A 16,939-nucleotide genomic window follows, 5' to 3' on the forward strand; every position below is an offset into this window, starting at 1 on the left:
ACTTAAAAACTTCAACCATAACAACTCCAGTTCATCTCCCTACTGCCTTCCAATTATCTAAAACAAATATCCCTAATTAAACTGGATGTTTCTTTTTTTCCCCACAGAGAAAGACACTTTATTGATTTCATCTGTGTGAGAACGATCTAAAATTTCTTTGACAGTTCTCAAGTTTGAAAGTCCGTTTTGTCCTCTGTCCTTGTGAGCAGAACGGTAACCCTCAGAACCCGTACTGCAGCGGTATAGACGGTGTGATGGAGGCCTACTACCAGAGCCTGAAGAGTGTGCGCCTGTACGGACCCACCCACTTCTCCCCTGTTATCAACCATGTGGCCAGGTAGGTCAAAATAAATGTGCAGTTAGCTCCAGGCAGTGAAATCAATAACTACTGTTAATGTGTGGACACATACGATAATTAGGTTTTAGTTGAGCCGTGACCAATTTCCTGCCCTTAGGGGCATTTGAAAAAAAGGAGAAACTGTTAAAACCTCCCTCAGAGGAAGTGGAAATGCATCACCTCATGAGCTTCATAGACGAGCAATCAACTGAATCCCAATGGATGCTTGTAAAAAGGACCTGAAGCTGACTAATCCTTGGCATATAGCTCCCTGAGAGCAACATTTGCAAGGATCTGCTTTTTCCGTCTTTTAAATATTTAAAACAAATAACGTACTACTCTTGCAGATACTAAGAGATTCTGTCAGAAACACTTTCCTAACTGACGAACACAGCCATAGGAAAAACGAAGTATGCATTCTGTCAGTGTTTGGGTTTGTCCTTAAAGACATAATACTAATTCAGTTTTTATCAGTTTCTATATTTAAACAAACGTAAAGAATGTCAAACCAAACTCCACAATGTCATTTTTGTAATTCGTTAAGCTAAAATGGAAAACCTATGTGTTCTGAAACTAACAATATCTTTACTGCTTCCATTGCTTTCATTGGACCAATGCATTCTGGGTAGTGGATAAGCATCATTTGCTTGAGGAACGTGGGGAGAGGAAACAGAACTGCCGTGTAAAACGGTCTTCATCTACTTCAAAATAAGAGCATGAAAAGCGTCAGTACCTAAAACTTCAACACAGATGTTAAACTTTATCCACCTGAAAGTTTACAAAACAGCCAAGTCAATTAGCGCATTAGAATTTCTCCAGAAAAATGTATTTGGGGGAAGCTAAGTGTGCTAAGCGTTTTCAAGGCTAGTAAAAAACACTAAGGTGTTAAACGAAAAATTAGAGCATCAATATAAAGGTTCAGCCACTTGAAAAATTCTTAACAGTCGATAACCAAAATTTCAACATGGATGTCGAACTTTATTCAAAAGAAAGTTTACAAAACAGCCAAGTTAATTTGTATGTTAGATTAATTTATGGTAAGCTAAGTGCGCTAAACATTTTCAACATTAGCAAAAGCACTAAGCAAAATATGAGCTCCGTAGCGCCTTGGTGGATTAGTAGAAGTGTGACTTCCACACCTCCACGTGTAAACAGAATGGATGAAACAGAACAGAACCAAGGATCTGAAATGACCCATTCATAGTTCAGAGGTCAACCTGTTTGACAGTATGTGCCAATGTCTGCAATCCTGTAATGAAGTGTGGGACAAAAAGCCTCCACAACAATGTGACAGACAGATATAATCATAAAGATAACCTCTACTGTGACCTCCGAAGCTACAAGCTGCTGAGTCATGGAGTGTAGATTGTTAATCCACACACGACTGTTCACATGTGTTTAGTAAAAAATGGGGAATTTTTTTTTTTTACTTTACAACCTAGAGAAAACAAGCATGTTTCTTCTTTGCATTTTTTTTTTTTAAACCGTGACTAAAGCGAACGAAATAAAGTTCTGAGGCTGTTTTGCATAGCAGCTTCTCCCGACTCCCACCTGACGTCTCCTACTGCCAGATCTCGTCTCATGATCCTGGAGACTGACTGTAACAAGCACTTTTCCCACCTTTCATCATTGGCTTTCAGATCCCTCGTCTCTCTGTCTCTCTCTCGTTCCTTCCGCCCACTCGGCCTGAGAATAGCTGCATTGTTCGGCGCCCGCTTTCTGACTAAAAGCAAGTAAGACGCCGGCCAAACAAGTGACATCATGTCATGTGAAATCCTTAGGCGCCGGCGCCTGTGTGGCATCGAAGCGTTGTTAAACTCGCAAAAACACTGTCCCACTCCATCACCTCAGACGTTTAGCATTAGCGTACTGGAAAAAGAAACAAAAAGAACCGCTCTGTTTTGTTGCGGAGATAAATAAATAAAGGACCTGTCCTTAATGTACAGCGCTGTGTGTCTTCTTTGATCTTAAGTGGTGCTGCTCACAAATGTTTTATTCATTTGATGAATTAGTGTGAACATTTGACACGGTGCTGAAATGACTGCTGCCTCTGTAACATTACATTCTGTCACCAAGTCCTGTTTCAGATACATAGAAGACATGGAAGATGTTGCAGCTCACATTAAAGTTACAAACAGCTTTTAGTTGGAACATCTGTGAAGAACTAGAATGTGTGATTAAATTTCAAAATAAGGGACATTTCAAAATAAATAGATTTTTTGCATAACTCTGTGTTTGACTGTCATGATGTCTAATTGGTCAGTATTTCTTTAATAAAATAAAGCTACAGTTTCACTGATCTCTGAGGGGTAATTTCCTAAAATGAGGCTTTCTGTAATAAGATAATTGTGAGGCTCTGATAGAGGCTGGAGATGGAGGGCTTATTAAACACTTACTCCGGCAAGTTAATATCTGCCCATCCATAAAATTGATGCTCCCCATAATCTTCGTCCCTGGAACAATTGAAACTTGTCAGTGGGGTAACTATTAGGCAGACCTCGGATGTTTTATCTCCTCTAATAAACGTCTGGATAAAATGTTTTATGGAAATGAAAGTTTTCTACGTTGCTGCGTCTCTTTTTAGCTTTATTTTTTTTACTTGTATGTGTCAACCCCAGGTATGCATCGGCGGTGACGGACGGATCGCAGTACTTCATCCTGCTCATCATTTCGGATGGTGTGATCACTGACATGGCGCAGACCAAGGAGTCCATTGTAAACGTACGTGTTTACATTTGTTCTCTTTGAAGCCTCGTTAGAAAATGAAGTAGAGTAACTTAGAACACCTAAGATCCTGCAGTGATTATCATCCGTTTCCTATCCTTGCATGATTTTGACACAACCTAGATTCATCCCCAGTCTGTCACACCTTCAACAGCACAACCTTCCACCTCAGTGCTTCCAACAAATAAATATGGATTTTTTTTCTCATAATTTAAGTGGTTTTAAGGACTCTCAACAATATCCACAGAAAATGGAAGACAGTATTGACTTCTTCAGCTGGCCCAACGATTCTCTTACAGCTTTCGTTGTTGGTGAATCTGCACAAAACATCAGTTTTTAAACTTTACGAAGTCCAAGGCAGGACAACATAGTTTTCCTGTATCACTTCTTTGTTTTTGATTAACTGGAAGGATACTCAAACATGTAGACACATTACATGTGGAAATTGCACACGTGTAACAACGCTGGAGGGCAAAAAGACGATTCTTCAATGCAGAAAAACTGCGAGAGTGATTGTTTCCTCCGTTAAAGAATACTCAAAACCACTTGTGCTCTTTATTTAGCTCCTTATTGAGTATTCATTACCCAATCAATGTATATATAATCACAATACAATACTTTCGCTTTGGTTCATTTTCAGGTGCAGAAACCAAAAAAATCAAAGTATGAATAAACCAAAACTACTACTAGAACTATTAAAAACTAAATCTAAGCTAAGCATTATTTAATTAATAGAAACTAGGAGACCAATTAAAACTCTGAATCAGACAAACTAAAAATCACAACAAAATAAAAGTAAACTATAATGAAAACCCCAAAACTATTATAACCCTGGTATAAACACACAATAAATGAGATTCCCTTTATTGTGGGCAGCAGCAGTCCATGTGCACGCCATCATGCTGCTGATACACTGCAAAATTAGCGAGGAGCCCTGGAGGTTTCGCTATAATTAAGACTCCAACAAAGGTCCTGATAAACCAGCAAACACCCAGTATGAAAGGGAGGCTATAAAAAGCAAAAGTCTTCTCATGCTTCCTACACTTGCGCTCTTATCTCCACTAATTAGGGGAGTGAGGGTGGAGCGGCGGCAGCGTGGTCACCCCCGCCTTCCTGCTCTGTGTTCTCAGCTTTAATAACCCTAATGAGTTTGCTCAGAGTTAATACGGGCAATAATTTCAGGTGATCTCAAACGTTTGGGACCCGAGTTGCCCCAGTTGCTGCGCCTAAATTGGCAGAGTTACACCAAGCCTGTCCCGCCCTCATCTTGGTGGAACATAAAGTAAGGCGTGAGAGTGATTATTTCCTCCGTCCCTCGTTTCTCTGGCAATTCTAGTCCTCAGTCTAATAACCGGAGGAAGTTATGAAACTCTTACAAAACCTCCATTCATCACTCAGCGCTAAAACCCCGCTTTGTTGTCCCACTTGGCTGAGATTTAATAAACAATATTGCGGTGCCGATCGGCAGTTGAACCGAGACTTGGGGTTGGGGTGTGCAGAGGTGGATGTAAATTGGACTCATTTCTAAACCGACAAGCTTTGGGAGATTTAGACAAGTTCGTAGATGCATGAAATTAGAAACTGGCGCGGCGAGAGGCTTCACAAAACACACCGTGGACGTCTTAACAATAGCGATGACATTTTCCATAGGGCTCCCTTTGCATGAACTGTTTCTTCACCGTGCTGTTAGTAATTTGGCTGACAGCGTGTGGAGTTTAACTTTGCCAATAGAGATTTCATGTCCATCTGTTTGTTTAAACCTTTTTGCAGGCTGCGTCTCTGCCGATGTCGATTATAATAGTTGGAGTTGGACCGGCAGAATTTGATGGTAAGTAGCTTGAGGTGTGTGTATGTGACTAAATGGAACACAGTAATCTTGAACCTTTGCTTTACAAATAAAGATTTGCAGCTGTCCTCAGTCAATAGCTTTTGGAATCACCTTTTGCTGAAGTTTGTCTTTTGGATTTTTGCCCGTTGTTCTTTACAATAGAACTAAAGCTCAATCAGATTGGATGGAGAGGATATGTGAATGTTAGTTTTTAAGTCTTGTTTCATGTTCATAATTTGAGAGCCCAGACACCCTGGGGAGGAAATTTTCAACTACTTTTATCTGTGACCTTGTCCTACCACTACCCAGAGCTTGTGACCATAGATCAGGGCAGGAACGTAGATCGACTGGTAAATGGAGAGCTTCGCCTTTTGACTCAGCTCTGTTTGTTGTGACAGACCAGTACAGAACCTGTTTCACTGCAGATGCTACACGAACCCGCCTGTTGATCTCTCACTCCATTTTTCCCTCATTTATGAACAAGATCCCGAGATACTTAAACACCTCCTCTGGAAACAGGACCTCTTCCCCGACTCGGAGATGGCATTCTACCCCTTTCAGGCTCAAGACCATGACAATAGAGGCACTTATCCAGAATCAGTGACAAAGGGCATCCCTGGTTGTGTCCAACTCTCACCGGACACAAGTTACCAAGCTCTGACTCCGGTCATACAGGGACATTTGGGTTTGGAACGTAACAAAGCTTTTGCAAAGCAGTAAAGACATAAAACAGAAGGTAGAAAGAAAAAATCCCATTTGTCTTTCAGAAAAAGCGAATGGTTTTTATTTGCTTTTCCTATACAATTACCCCATCCCTCACATCGTCTCCGGTGTTGTTTACGAACACCAGACCAGTCCTCTGTGAAAACAAGCTCATTGAGGATGAGCATTGCGCTCCACAAAAATGATCACACATCTGAAACTGCTGTGTCTGGCTGTTTAATGTCCCTGCGGTGCCGTTGCAGACATATTCCATAACGCTTCCCATAAGCCCACACTTATAGGTAAGTGACATCCCAGTGGCTTCATGCTCAACCGTGCAGATTCTCCGCATCACTCCATATTTGGCTTAGTCTCCTAGGATATGTGGGCCACTAAAATGCAAATGACTTCACGGTGGCTAATGAAATATCGTACCGTCAACCTGTATTATCTGGCTCCAAAAGAGAATATACGCAAAGAATATTACCGACCGTGGTTGATGGCATTTTAACCAGGTTATCAAATCAGAGTTAATTCATCAAAGGATGAGACTTCAGACGATCCAGCTAGTGTTTTTATTCACCTGACAGTGAGGAAGTGACGTTGTTTCCTTCACAGAAATGATTGAGCTGGACGGGGACGAAGAGAGGATCTCATCCCAGGGACGACATGCAGAAAGGGACATCGTTCAGGTACAGAATATTCCCGAATAAGAAATGTGAAATTTGAAATTAAAGCAGTGTGTGACTTTTATTTTTAAAAAAAATGTTCACATTTTTATTGAAACTGTCACCATGTTGTGACAGCATGGTATGAGACAGATCGTCTGTGAAAAAATCCACAGAAAATAAAATCCTTCTCCTAGAAACAACTAGAAACAACCAATCAGGGCCAGGAGGCGGGTCTTAGTGCTGTCACTCATCCTCTGTGTGGCACTATCTCATATCATATTGTCACGACATGGTGGCTGTTCTGGCAAATATGTAAAACATATATTTTTCATAAAAGTTACAGTGTAGCTTTAATGGAACGGATCATGGCACTTGACTCTCTTCTCTCTGTAATCTGCCTTCGTTTCACCTTCCGCTTCTCATCTTGTCTCTTTTCTTCACCATTTTCCTTTTGCCCAATTAACTTCCACCTTCTGTCTCTTGTTTCTTCGTTTCTTTTCCTCTTTAGTTTGTTCCTTTCAGAGACTACATCGACCGGCGAGGTAACCACATCCTGAGCATGGCTCGTCTGGCTAAAGAAGTGCTCGCCGAAATCCCGGACCAGTTTCTCTCCTACATGAGGACCCGAGGGATCAAACCTGGCCCCCAGCCTCCACCTTACACCCCGTGTCCACCCCCGGCCATCCACCCGCTCCACACCAGACGGGTAAGCCGGATCTGAAGGGCCGAGGCCCCCGACCCTCTGCATCAGCTTGGCCAGCTTTTACCGGCTTCCTTTCTTCTCTTTGAGCTTCCTTTTCTCGCTACAGTCTTCACTGGAAGCCTGTGAGCACACGGTGAACTTCACCCGCTGTCTCGCGTTGCACTTTCAGGAATGTTTGGCTGCAGCGCTTAGCCCTGACTTGGGGATGCTTCCATGATTTCAGTGACAGGACTTTGCGCTCGGGTAATTATAAAGTTCGTGGCGGTTGGAAAGATTTCCAACCGGCGGAAATCCAACGAAGAGGAGAAGGAAAAGGACGTCCAGAAAAGGTTCGGATTAGTGAGACTCTTTGGTTGCAAACACTGTCCGTTCCTCTTTGTTCTTCTGCATCCACTTCCTGAACCTTTCACGAAATCTCTTGATACTTCAATGTTTACATGTGGAAAGCAGAGAGGGTTTTTCTTTCAGGTGATAAACGATTTATACCGTTCAATGTGAAAACCTTTCAGAGTCATATTTTTCACCTGCATAAACCAGGAGGTTGTGAATTTAAAAACATTTAGGCCCTGATCCCATTTTCTTTCCCCCCTACATGTACAGCAGTTGTACTCTGTTTCTTTTTAAATAAGTAGAGCATGTTTTAGTGTAGAAGAAGCATGCAGTGTCGTCCCACACTCAGGGCTCGTTCCCTCCACACCGCCGCTAACGCTGCTAGCTTCCACCACAGACCAACCCGTCACCACCTGAGATCTTCCCTCCTTCCGCTCCGCCCACCAGCAGGAAGCGGCGCTCCCTGGAGGTCGGGTCAAATCAAATGCAGCAGGGACTCCAACCAGCCTTACTGTTAACGTCAGAAATCATTCACAGGCATCGTCCCCTCTACACCGTGGCTTCTGGAAATGAGGATCTCCAAGCCCAGCAGTCAAAAACACACACCTCTCATTACAGAGTCTCTGACTGTGAGCTGCGATCCACAGCCCCGCTATTTTTGTGAAAATACTCCTGCACTTCAGAGGCATCGCTGTGTTTTGGTTACGTCTCTACCTCTTACTTTACTCTGTACAAAATGTAAATGTCACTTCTTTTCTTGTGAATAACAAATCTTGTGAGTTATGTTAGTTAAAGCTACAGTATGAAAGTTTTATTTAAAAAAAAATTTTTTTTTTTACATATTTTTTAAAACTGTTACTGTGTTGGTACAATTTAATACGAGAAAGATGATGTGAAAAGATCGATCTTCACCTCCTCCCTGAACTGCTGCTGCTGTATGGAGAAATGCACCGCTCCATCCAAAACAACCAATCAGAGCCAGGAGACAGATCTTAGTGTTGTCACTCACCCTCGTGTACTCGCTGCTAAATGGGCTAATGGCAGAGAAACAACTTACTGTTACAGGAAAATAGTTTATCCGCCGTCATTAGTGGCCATGCTAACTAGCATTAGCATTCACTACAGGATTGTAGCAGAGCAAAAGTGGGGAGAGAGAGGAGTATGATCATTAGGATGATTGACAGCAGTGAGACCCGCCTCCTGGCTCTGATTGGTTGTTTCTAGTTAGCATTGAGGAGGTGGAGAAGCTTAATTTTTGTATTTTGTAATCTGTCTCTTACTATACTGTCACAAAATGGTGACAGTTTCAACAAATATGTAAAAAAAAAATCATTTTTTTTGTAAAAGTTACATACTGCAGCTTTAACGGTTATTTTGTTATACAAGATCATTACTAAATTCTCTAAAAACTCTCGTGCCAATTTGTTTGTAATCAGAGCAGGTATCAGCACACTGAATTAATGCACAAAGAGCTGATAACCAGCCGATGAAACTCAAACTCCTGATCCAGTGAGAACTCACGCAGCGCGCTGTGAAAAGGTTTTTGCTTTTATTTCAAATTTTAACGTTTAAATGATCAAATAGATTTTTAATATCAGGCAAAGATAACCTGAGTAATTACAAAATTCTGTTATTCTCAAATGATACAATCCTTCATTAAGGGAAAAACATTATCCTGGCCCAGTGTGGAAAAAATAATTGCGCCTTAAAACTAATAATTGGTTGCTGCCACGCTCTGTGTCAACTCCTGCCGTCAAGCGTATGTAACAATTGGCTGTAGATCTGCCTCGTTGCTGTGAAGCAAATTTACACATAAAACTGTCCTCTTTAAATAACAAACGGACGACCGGACATCCTCCTTTAGGATTTCTTGCTAAAGAACAGAGTTCATGGTTCCATCATCCATGGCCAGTTGTCCAGGCCCAGAAGCAGCAAAGTAGGACCAAACATACTTTGCTGCTTTGCTGCAGCAAAGCAGCAAAGGTCCTGCTTTGCTGCAAAGTAGGACCAGACCAGTGGTCTGGCAGGACCACTGGTCTGGTAGGTCTGGTAGGACCAGACCACTGGTCCTACTTTGCGTCTGTTTGACGTTCTGTTTCTGAAATGCTGTCAGTTTTAAGCTGGTCTTTGTGAGCGTAGGTATGGATATGTTGTTTTTAAAGGGTGTTTACTCAGGTTATTTTTGCCTAAAATTAAAATTTGTCTGACAAGCTGTAGAGTTTAGGAGGAGTCGTCCACCTAAAACCCATGTGCCAGTGTCAAACTTGTAAAAAAAAGAAAAAAGTCCCAGAATAATAACAAAAAAAGAAAAAAAATTTTGGAGAAAATCTGTCAGTGGGTTTTATAAACCAGCGTTTACACTTTTTTGGCTGCCATGTCAGCAATTAAAACTATTTGGAGCCAGAAATGTGAGGGGCGAAAACAGCACTTAACACCCAGAGAAGGAGGTGTCACCATGTTCTTTGATGTGTTTTTATTTCCTACTGCTAAATATAAAATAAATGAAGTATTGCGAGGTCAGCTGAACTACGGCAGCGTGGGAAACAGAGTGTGTCACATTTGTCCTAAACGGACCCTGCCTTATGTAATAGCAGGAACTTTCCAAGGCGTGGAAACACACCTCCTGTTGCTCTTTCATGTTGTAAGTGTTCGTCTCAATGGACTGTTTTCTTCAAGGGCATTCTGTGTTTCGTGTGTTCAGGCAGGAACAATCTGTGAATTAATGCTAGAATATCACAGGCCTTACAGTAATGCTCCTTTCAGGGACAGTTGTGGCAGTCAGAGCTCATCCAGATGTTCAGTCCTGTTCGCCACCTCTGTTTTTTGTTCCCTCTCTTCCTGAACACCGACATGGTGGGGAGAAAAAAACAATATAGTCTTTCGTTTGGTTTAAATTTACTGGCAGATTTTCCCAACGATTACAAAAAAATTTAAGTTTAAGTGTACATTTTTTAAACCCCCTGTAAGCTTCGTGACAGCAGCAGCGCTCCACTCAGACTCAGACAGTTACAGCGGACTCATTTGGCAGCTTCCCTGTTTACCTTGTCCAACATGAGATTACCACTGACAGCTCAATACATTTCAGTGAACATTTCTTATCTGTGGCACTGCCGGCATACATTTATGGGTAAAACATATCACACTGGTAGCTTTAATGCTTTAATGTCTCTGTGTATAAGAACCACTTCTTTACTTCGGAGTGAAGGGCACTTTGAGCAGCTCTGGGTCAATTAATCCTTTTGCTAATATGTACCTCCATCTTGCGCGCACACACAGACCTGTCACAATCCGAAATTTTGCTGGATGATAAATTGTTCCAGAAGTTACTCGGTTCTGTGATTGATAGGTTTGCTAATAATTATTTAAGTCTCAAAGTTACGTTAAAAATCCAACGTTTTTACAATCAGATGTTAGCAACATGCTAGCTTTATAGTTAGCATGTCTGTTGACCCAATAAACGGATAAAAGTCGGCTTGCTACTGCATTAGATAAGTTTGCTAATAACTAGCAAGCCTCAAAGTTACCACAGAACTCAGCTGGTAATTACTCTATATCTGTGGCCAGCTGCTACACTGCTGTGTAGGTTTATCTGAAAAGCCATCTTTTAAAAAGATTGCCAAGAGGTTCACCATTTCTGTATTGTGAAAACATCACTCTACTGTATTATTATACCTAAAATGAACAATTGTAAATTGGATGTTATTATACTAGCAGTTTTAGTAAGATTTGCAACAGACCATTTAATCAGTTGACTTCAAATTATGTCTTACTACCATAAAAATATTTGTACTCAAATGTTTAATATTGTCCGAATTATTTACTGGCCCATGTGGATCTTGAGAACTTTAAATGATTTTTTTTTCTTTTCTGGCTAACCCACTGAAATCCGCTGTTGCTGTTTGATTCTTGGTGAGCCACAAGAAGTCAGACGCAACATTTTCTGAGTCCACAAGAGATCAGTTTTCATAATCAAAGCCCAGTGGTTCAGGTAACCGCACTGTCACTTTTAGACAAGTTTTGGCCGTGTGGCTGCGCGCCGTCACAGGTCCACCGCGATTTTAACACTTCGCAAAGCACAAACATTTTCCTCCCAATCAGTCATCAAACTCTGCATACAGAGGGCCGTCTTTCTTCATGTAAATGTGTGAACTGAAGTTTTCCTGTATATTTGTGTGCCGCATACTGTACAGTAGATTTTAACCTGTGTCTTTAGGGCCCTATTCAGTCAAGGAATCTATATAAAGAATGTTTACAACAACTTTTTAAACTCACGCCTCAAAATCACAGTATACTTCTTGGCTGATGATGTTTTCATTAGAACATCTGGTTATTAACTGCTTCTATAACATTTTCTGAGATGTTTATACACTTGTACAGAGTTATGCCTTTTTTTGTGCGTATTGGTCGAAACTACTGTTTGTGAGATGCTGCTTCTTTACTGCTCATATAACGGAATTACATTTTATACGGAGGCCTGTAATCATATTTAAATCATGACTAACAGGCCTTATCAATGTTTCTGCAGACGTTATTCATATTTAAATCATGAACGACAGGCCTGTATTTTTATAAGCATAAACGGTTAGATAACGATGTATGTTTTATGTGTTAGAAAATCAACTTTATGATAAAAAAAAACACTCTGTAGCAATGTTATTTCTGCCAAATTTAACATGCTGTTAAGTGTAGCGTCTCAATCCCTGAAAAAAACAACAGCTTGTTCAGTTTTGACTGAGTAGGGTTCCTCCCTGTGTGGTTATGGGGGTTGGACGTCGTGGTGTTTTGTCCTGGCTGGGACCTATTGTACAAAAGCGTGAATGTGGAATTGCACAATGTAGCACTCTGTAGTCTCAGTCCATGACTGGAGGAACGGCAGACGAAGCCGGAACAGGCTGGAAGTCTATTACATGTAAATATTGTGGTAACTGGACTCGCATCAGACTGCCGCTACTCTGTGACGCCCCCGCTTCGGTCCAAAACAAAAGGCAACGCCTTTCATTTATTTATCGTGGCAACATGCCGTTCTCATCTCACACCCACTCCAAACATCCAGGGCGTGTATTTATACATGAAACATGCATGACACTTACATAACGTCACGTCTGAGTGATGACGGAGAGTTTTGTGAGGGGGAAACTGTTTTTTGTTTTTTTGTTTGTTTTGTTTTGGTTTGGGTTTTTTTTTTTTATTTCAAATGCTTCAAGCTTTTACAATAATCTGGTCTTTGTTCTGTTATAGCAAACTTGCGGACAGCTTGTAACGGGTGAAGGTTAATGGTTTTAATGCGCGTCAAACAATCCTGACACGGAGCACGTTGTTTTCTTACTGGTTTGATTTCAAATAAAATGTCCAAAGAACATTTTGATTTTTAAAAAATTCTGGAAACTGTTAAAGTTAGGCAACCTGCATTGCCTAACTTAGAAATTCCACTTGATTCTCATTTCCCTTAAGTGTTCCACCTGGGATTTCTCCCATTGAGTTCGATTTGGGGGGAGGAATCCTCCAAAGGTGAGGAAAAAAATTGTAAAAAATTACATCTTAATACATTTTTTCATCATTAATTTTTATTTCTATTTCTTTTTTTTCATTCATCATAAAACATAGGTTAAAATAACTTATTGAAGCGTTATTTGCCATTTTCTTCTTTCCGATTGGGATGATTCTCCAATTTATTCAAGCCGCTTTGCTCCTCTGGCTAGCGTAACTATCACAAAATGAACAAGAACTCATGGCCCACTAAAATTGCAAGATATGAGGCTACATTTATGCTGAACATATAATCATTATTCAATAGTGAATAAAAGTGAGAGAAAAACATTCTGAAAGTTGACTTTCCTCACATATTTTGTAGCACTGGGCTAAAGCCAATGCTGTTTATGATTTGGTTGTTCATATACGCTGTCCAGAGCTGCTGCTATTTTAAGAAATGTGTCATATTGTTTAAGGTTCCTTTTAAAGACATTTTCTGCTTACATAATGATAAAACAATAAAAATAACCAAATCCTACAACTTATTAAAACATTTTTGCACATCAGGTTGTTCTCGTGTGCAGCACAAATAAAACACAGAGTTAGGACAAAGTAGGAAGGAACCCCAACATAAAGTGTCTTATTGGGAAACTCTCTCGCCCCTCGGTGCCTACATAGCAGCCTCCATGGACTCCACTACGAGCTCTGCTGGAGGGAACACGGTTCTTCCTAAACATGTTCACCTTGTGACCGAGAGCGCTGGAAACAGGTGCTCAGCCGGGCTGACGGGGCGGCACCGGCTGCTTGGAGCTGAGCTCCGGGAAACGCTTCTGCCGTTTTTAATACGGCCACAATCTGAAACGTTATTACAGAGGTCATCGATAATGCCATTTAGAAATCAAAATACTGATTTACTACAAAATAGAACTACATTCCAGCTGTGTTATTAGAGATGCTCCTTGTTTATATAAAATATCTTTTTTTGGGGGCGGCGTTGAGGGGTTTTCATCTTCAGGATGAGGAGGTCCAGTTATTTAATCGGCACTTTCACGTGAGACTGCGTCCATGTGGGAACTGGAGTTCCCACATGGGTTCAACGTTGGGGACAGTTAAAGTATTTACAGTGCAGGAGAATGTTGAAATCACAAGCGGACAGACCAGCGTGGGTAAACATACCACGAAATATCAAAACCAGATATTTACATACTGAATAACAACACACACACTTTTTTATCTTTATTTCTGAAGTTAAATCAGACCAAACTTTTCTTGTTTTAGCTTAGTTAGAATTACCAAAATGATTTCTATTTGCTAAATGCCAGAAAACGTAAGAAATTATTATTTTTTTTTTTTAGAAATGTATTTGTTGTAACTTTCCTTACATTCGGTCGGTAACAGAGATAACAGACTTAAACTGTACGACTTGGGTCAAACCTTTTGGGCTTCCTTCTACAAACTTCTGATTGGTTAACCTATTTGGAGTCGCACTAACCTAAGTCAAGCTAAACTTTTGAATTCAAGAATATAACATTACAAAAGGAATATCTAAAAACTATTATTGCAAAATTACTTTCATTCATTTAGCAAATGGAAATAATTTTGGTAATTCTAACTAACCTAAAACAAGAAAAGCTTGGTCTGATTTAACTTACGACACTGAGGGGAAAAAGTGATTGTATTTTTATCCAGTGTATGTTATCTGGTTCCAGCTGTATTTACACTGTCTGAATCAGTCTGCTGAGAGCCGACCATAAGAACGCTCAGTAATCTTCACACATGTAATATAAACTGTAAATTATTATATCGGACAAAGTGGTTTATTTGAATGCCTGTGATGAATATTCTGTTATAATATCCTGATGTGTTACTCTAGCATGCACCAAGTTTGCATGTGTTGGATTTTATTTTTATTTTATTTTATTTTAGTTTTTTCAGACATGATGCATCGGTGGGTCGAACCAATGATTAATTGTACTTTGTGTTATTTCAAGGACTTGTTTGCCTTAAGTAGCTCACTGATCGATCTGGGGATCATGCAATGCCTTCAGATGTTCTGTTTAAGAATATTCTTTCTTTCTTTCTTTCTTTCTTTCTTTCTTTCTTTCTTTCTTTCTTTCTTTCTTTCTTTCTTTCTTTCTTTCTTTCTTTCTTTCTTTCTTTCTTTCTTTCTTTCTTTCTTTCTTTCTTTCTTTCTTTCTTTAACTCCACTGACACACAGCCAGAGTTAGTCATGTAAGAAAGAAAATAGAAAAGATCTGATCCAACTTGCCCTTCATGTAGTTGGCAAAAATAAGGCATCCAAGCATTTTATTTAAAGTTATTTTTGTAGTAGATGCTAAATTTCAACAATTTACAGTTACTTTTTTTTTTTTTAAGAAAATCATCTTCCAAGAAGTATGTTTTTTTTTTTTTTTTTTTTTGGCATGATGTTACTACACAAGAAAAAAAAAAGTTTATTCCTATAAACTCCTTAAAATGAGGAGTTAGAGATTACAAGGCAGCACAGGTTTCAGAGGAACAACAAAAGCCACAAGCATCTGATTATTTTAAACGACCGTATCTGTAAGAATTACAATATTTGAATAAATATTCATATAATACGTCTTGTTGTGTTGTTTATTTCCCCGCGGTTGAGCACAAAAAAAAAAAAAAAAGCAATCTTCTTTGGACTCCTTTGGGAACATTGCACCGTGTTGTGAAAAAATATTTACACTTCCAGATTTCTCTTGTGTTTTTTATTTATTATTATTATTTTTGCTCGCTCTTAGGTGTTTCAGGTCATCAAACGTTTATGTCAGACAACAATAACCTGAGAAAACCATGTTCAATACTGAAATAAATGCAATAAAAAATATTTTGGGAAGTAGAGTTCAATTTCACAAGCTGTAGGTCTGTCGCAATAAAATTTTTTCCTGGACTATAAATTCTCACATCATCTAGTAATGTAACGGTAATGGCATAATAATTCAAGGACACATTCTCAAAGATCAATAAACCTTAAATTCTAACGAACAATTAACACTGCGACCGGAAAGCAATTTAAATATCCAAATAAATAAACAAAACGATAGAAACATGAATTATGAAGTTCCTGTAAATAAAGTTGCCTTTCAATAAAGGGCCGGTTGACACCAAAGCACCAGACTGAAGACTTTTATCATCCAGTTTTTGGTAGGAAGAGAGAACAGAGAAAAACGATAAATCATGCAAATGAGTTTTTAAATTCATCATGCAATTAATTGACTTATTCCTTAATTGATTCATTCAACAGACCAAGCTGTATTTCTTCTCAATAAATCAAGTTTTTAGGAGCTGTTGTTGGCCAACAATCTGAAATGCAACCCATCGAGCAGCAACCTAATGGAAGAGCAGATTAGCATCCTGAAAGCAGAACAACCGTGACCCTCTCCAACACGAGGAGCCCAGAGGAACATCTAAAGCATTTTCCCTTAAATGACATTTGAAATCTGAATTTTTGGTTTTCTCAGGTTATCTATCTGATGTTACATTTTATTTGCTCGTCAGAAGCAAATAAGTTAGCTTGTGATGAGGGGACAAATGCTTTTTAAAGCACTGTAAAATGCCACAGGAATTTTTGTCTCTTACAGTTATTGGTGGTCTGCTAAACCTAAAAATAAGAGACATTCTCATTCCTGATGGACGCCTGTCTTGATTGACGCAGCCAGCCAATGACTTTTAAAGCAGAGCCAGATTACTGGAGGAGATTCACACCATTACACCTCTACAACACTCATCTCGAGATGAAACGAGTTACAACAGGGTGTCGTTCTGTCCAGTTTCCAAAGGCTCTGAGAAAACTGCCTCTGTCTGCCCGACTTTTCAGGAAATCTATTACACTTCTTAAAGACAGAAATGCCCATATATAACGGCCAAAGCACCCGTTGTCTTTACCCGCTTCTCCTTGCAGAGGAGTGCTGTTTGTAAAGCTACACAGCCACAAACCAACAGCAATAATTTGTATTATTTAGCCTGTTGTAAGAGCAAAAAAGTGGGAATTCCTTTTTTAAAGTCAGAAATATTTACGCTGAACATTTAAGCTACATGTTTGGGTTCTAACTAGTTAGCAAACTAACTATTTAACTTGCTGACTATTTAACAAGCTAACTCTTCATAAACAGTTAACTACTTATGTAACCATTTAGCTAATAGTTAGC

At 39.7% G+C, this 16,939-nt stretch overlaps 1 protein-coding gene across 1 annotated transcript in view; it reads left to right on the forward strand.

Annotated features, from left to right (window-relative positions):
• LOC103465734 (copine-8-like) overlaps positions 1 to 15,364 on the forward strand; it is a 99,899-nt gene extending 84,535 nt beyond the window's left edge. The window contains exons 16-21 of the mRNA XM_017305451.2: positions 210 to 337; positions 2,956 to 3,058; positions 4,832 to 4,889; positions 6,210 to 6,283; positions 6,771 to 6,968; positions 7,135 to 15,364. Coding sequence (XP_017160940.1) covers positions 210 to 337; positions 2,956 to 3,058; positions 4,832 to 4,889; positions 6,210 to 6,283; positions 6,771 to 6,968; positions 7,135 to 7,182 — 609 coding nt within the window. The 3' untranslated portion in view covers positions 7,183 to 15,364. The remainder of the gene's footprint in view (positions 1 to 209; positions 338 to 2,955; positions 3,059 to 4,831; positions 4,890 to 6,209; positions 6,284 to 6,770; positions 6,969 to 7,134) is intronic.
• Positions 15,365 to 16,939: the final 1,575 nt, after the last annotated feature.

Source organism: Poecilia reticulata, chromosome 6, assembly GCF_904066995.2.
Source record: "Poecilia reticulata chromosome 6, P_reticulata-male-v2, whole genome shotgun sequence".
NCBI lineage: Eukaryota > Metazoa > Chordata > Actinopteri > Cyprinodontiformes > Poeciliidae > Poecilia > Poecilia reticulata.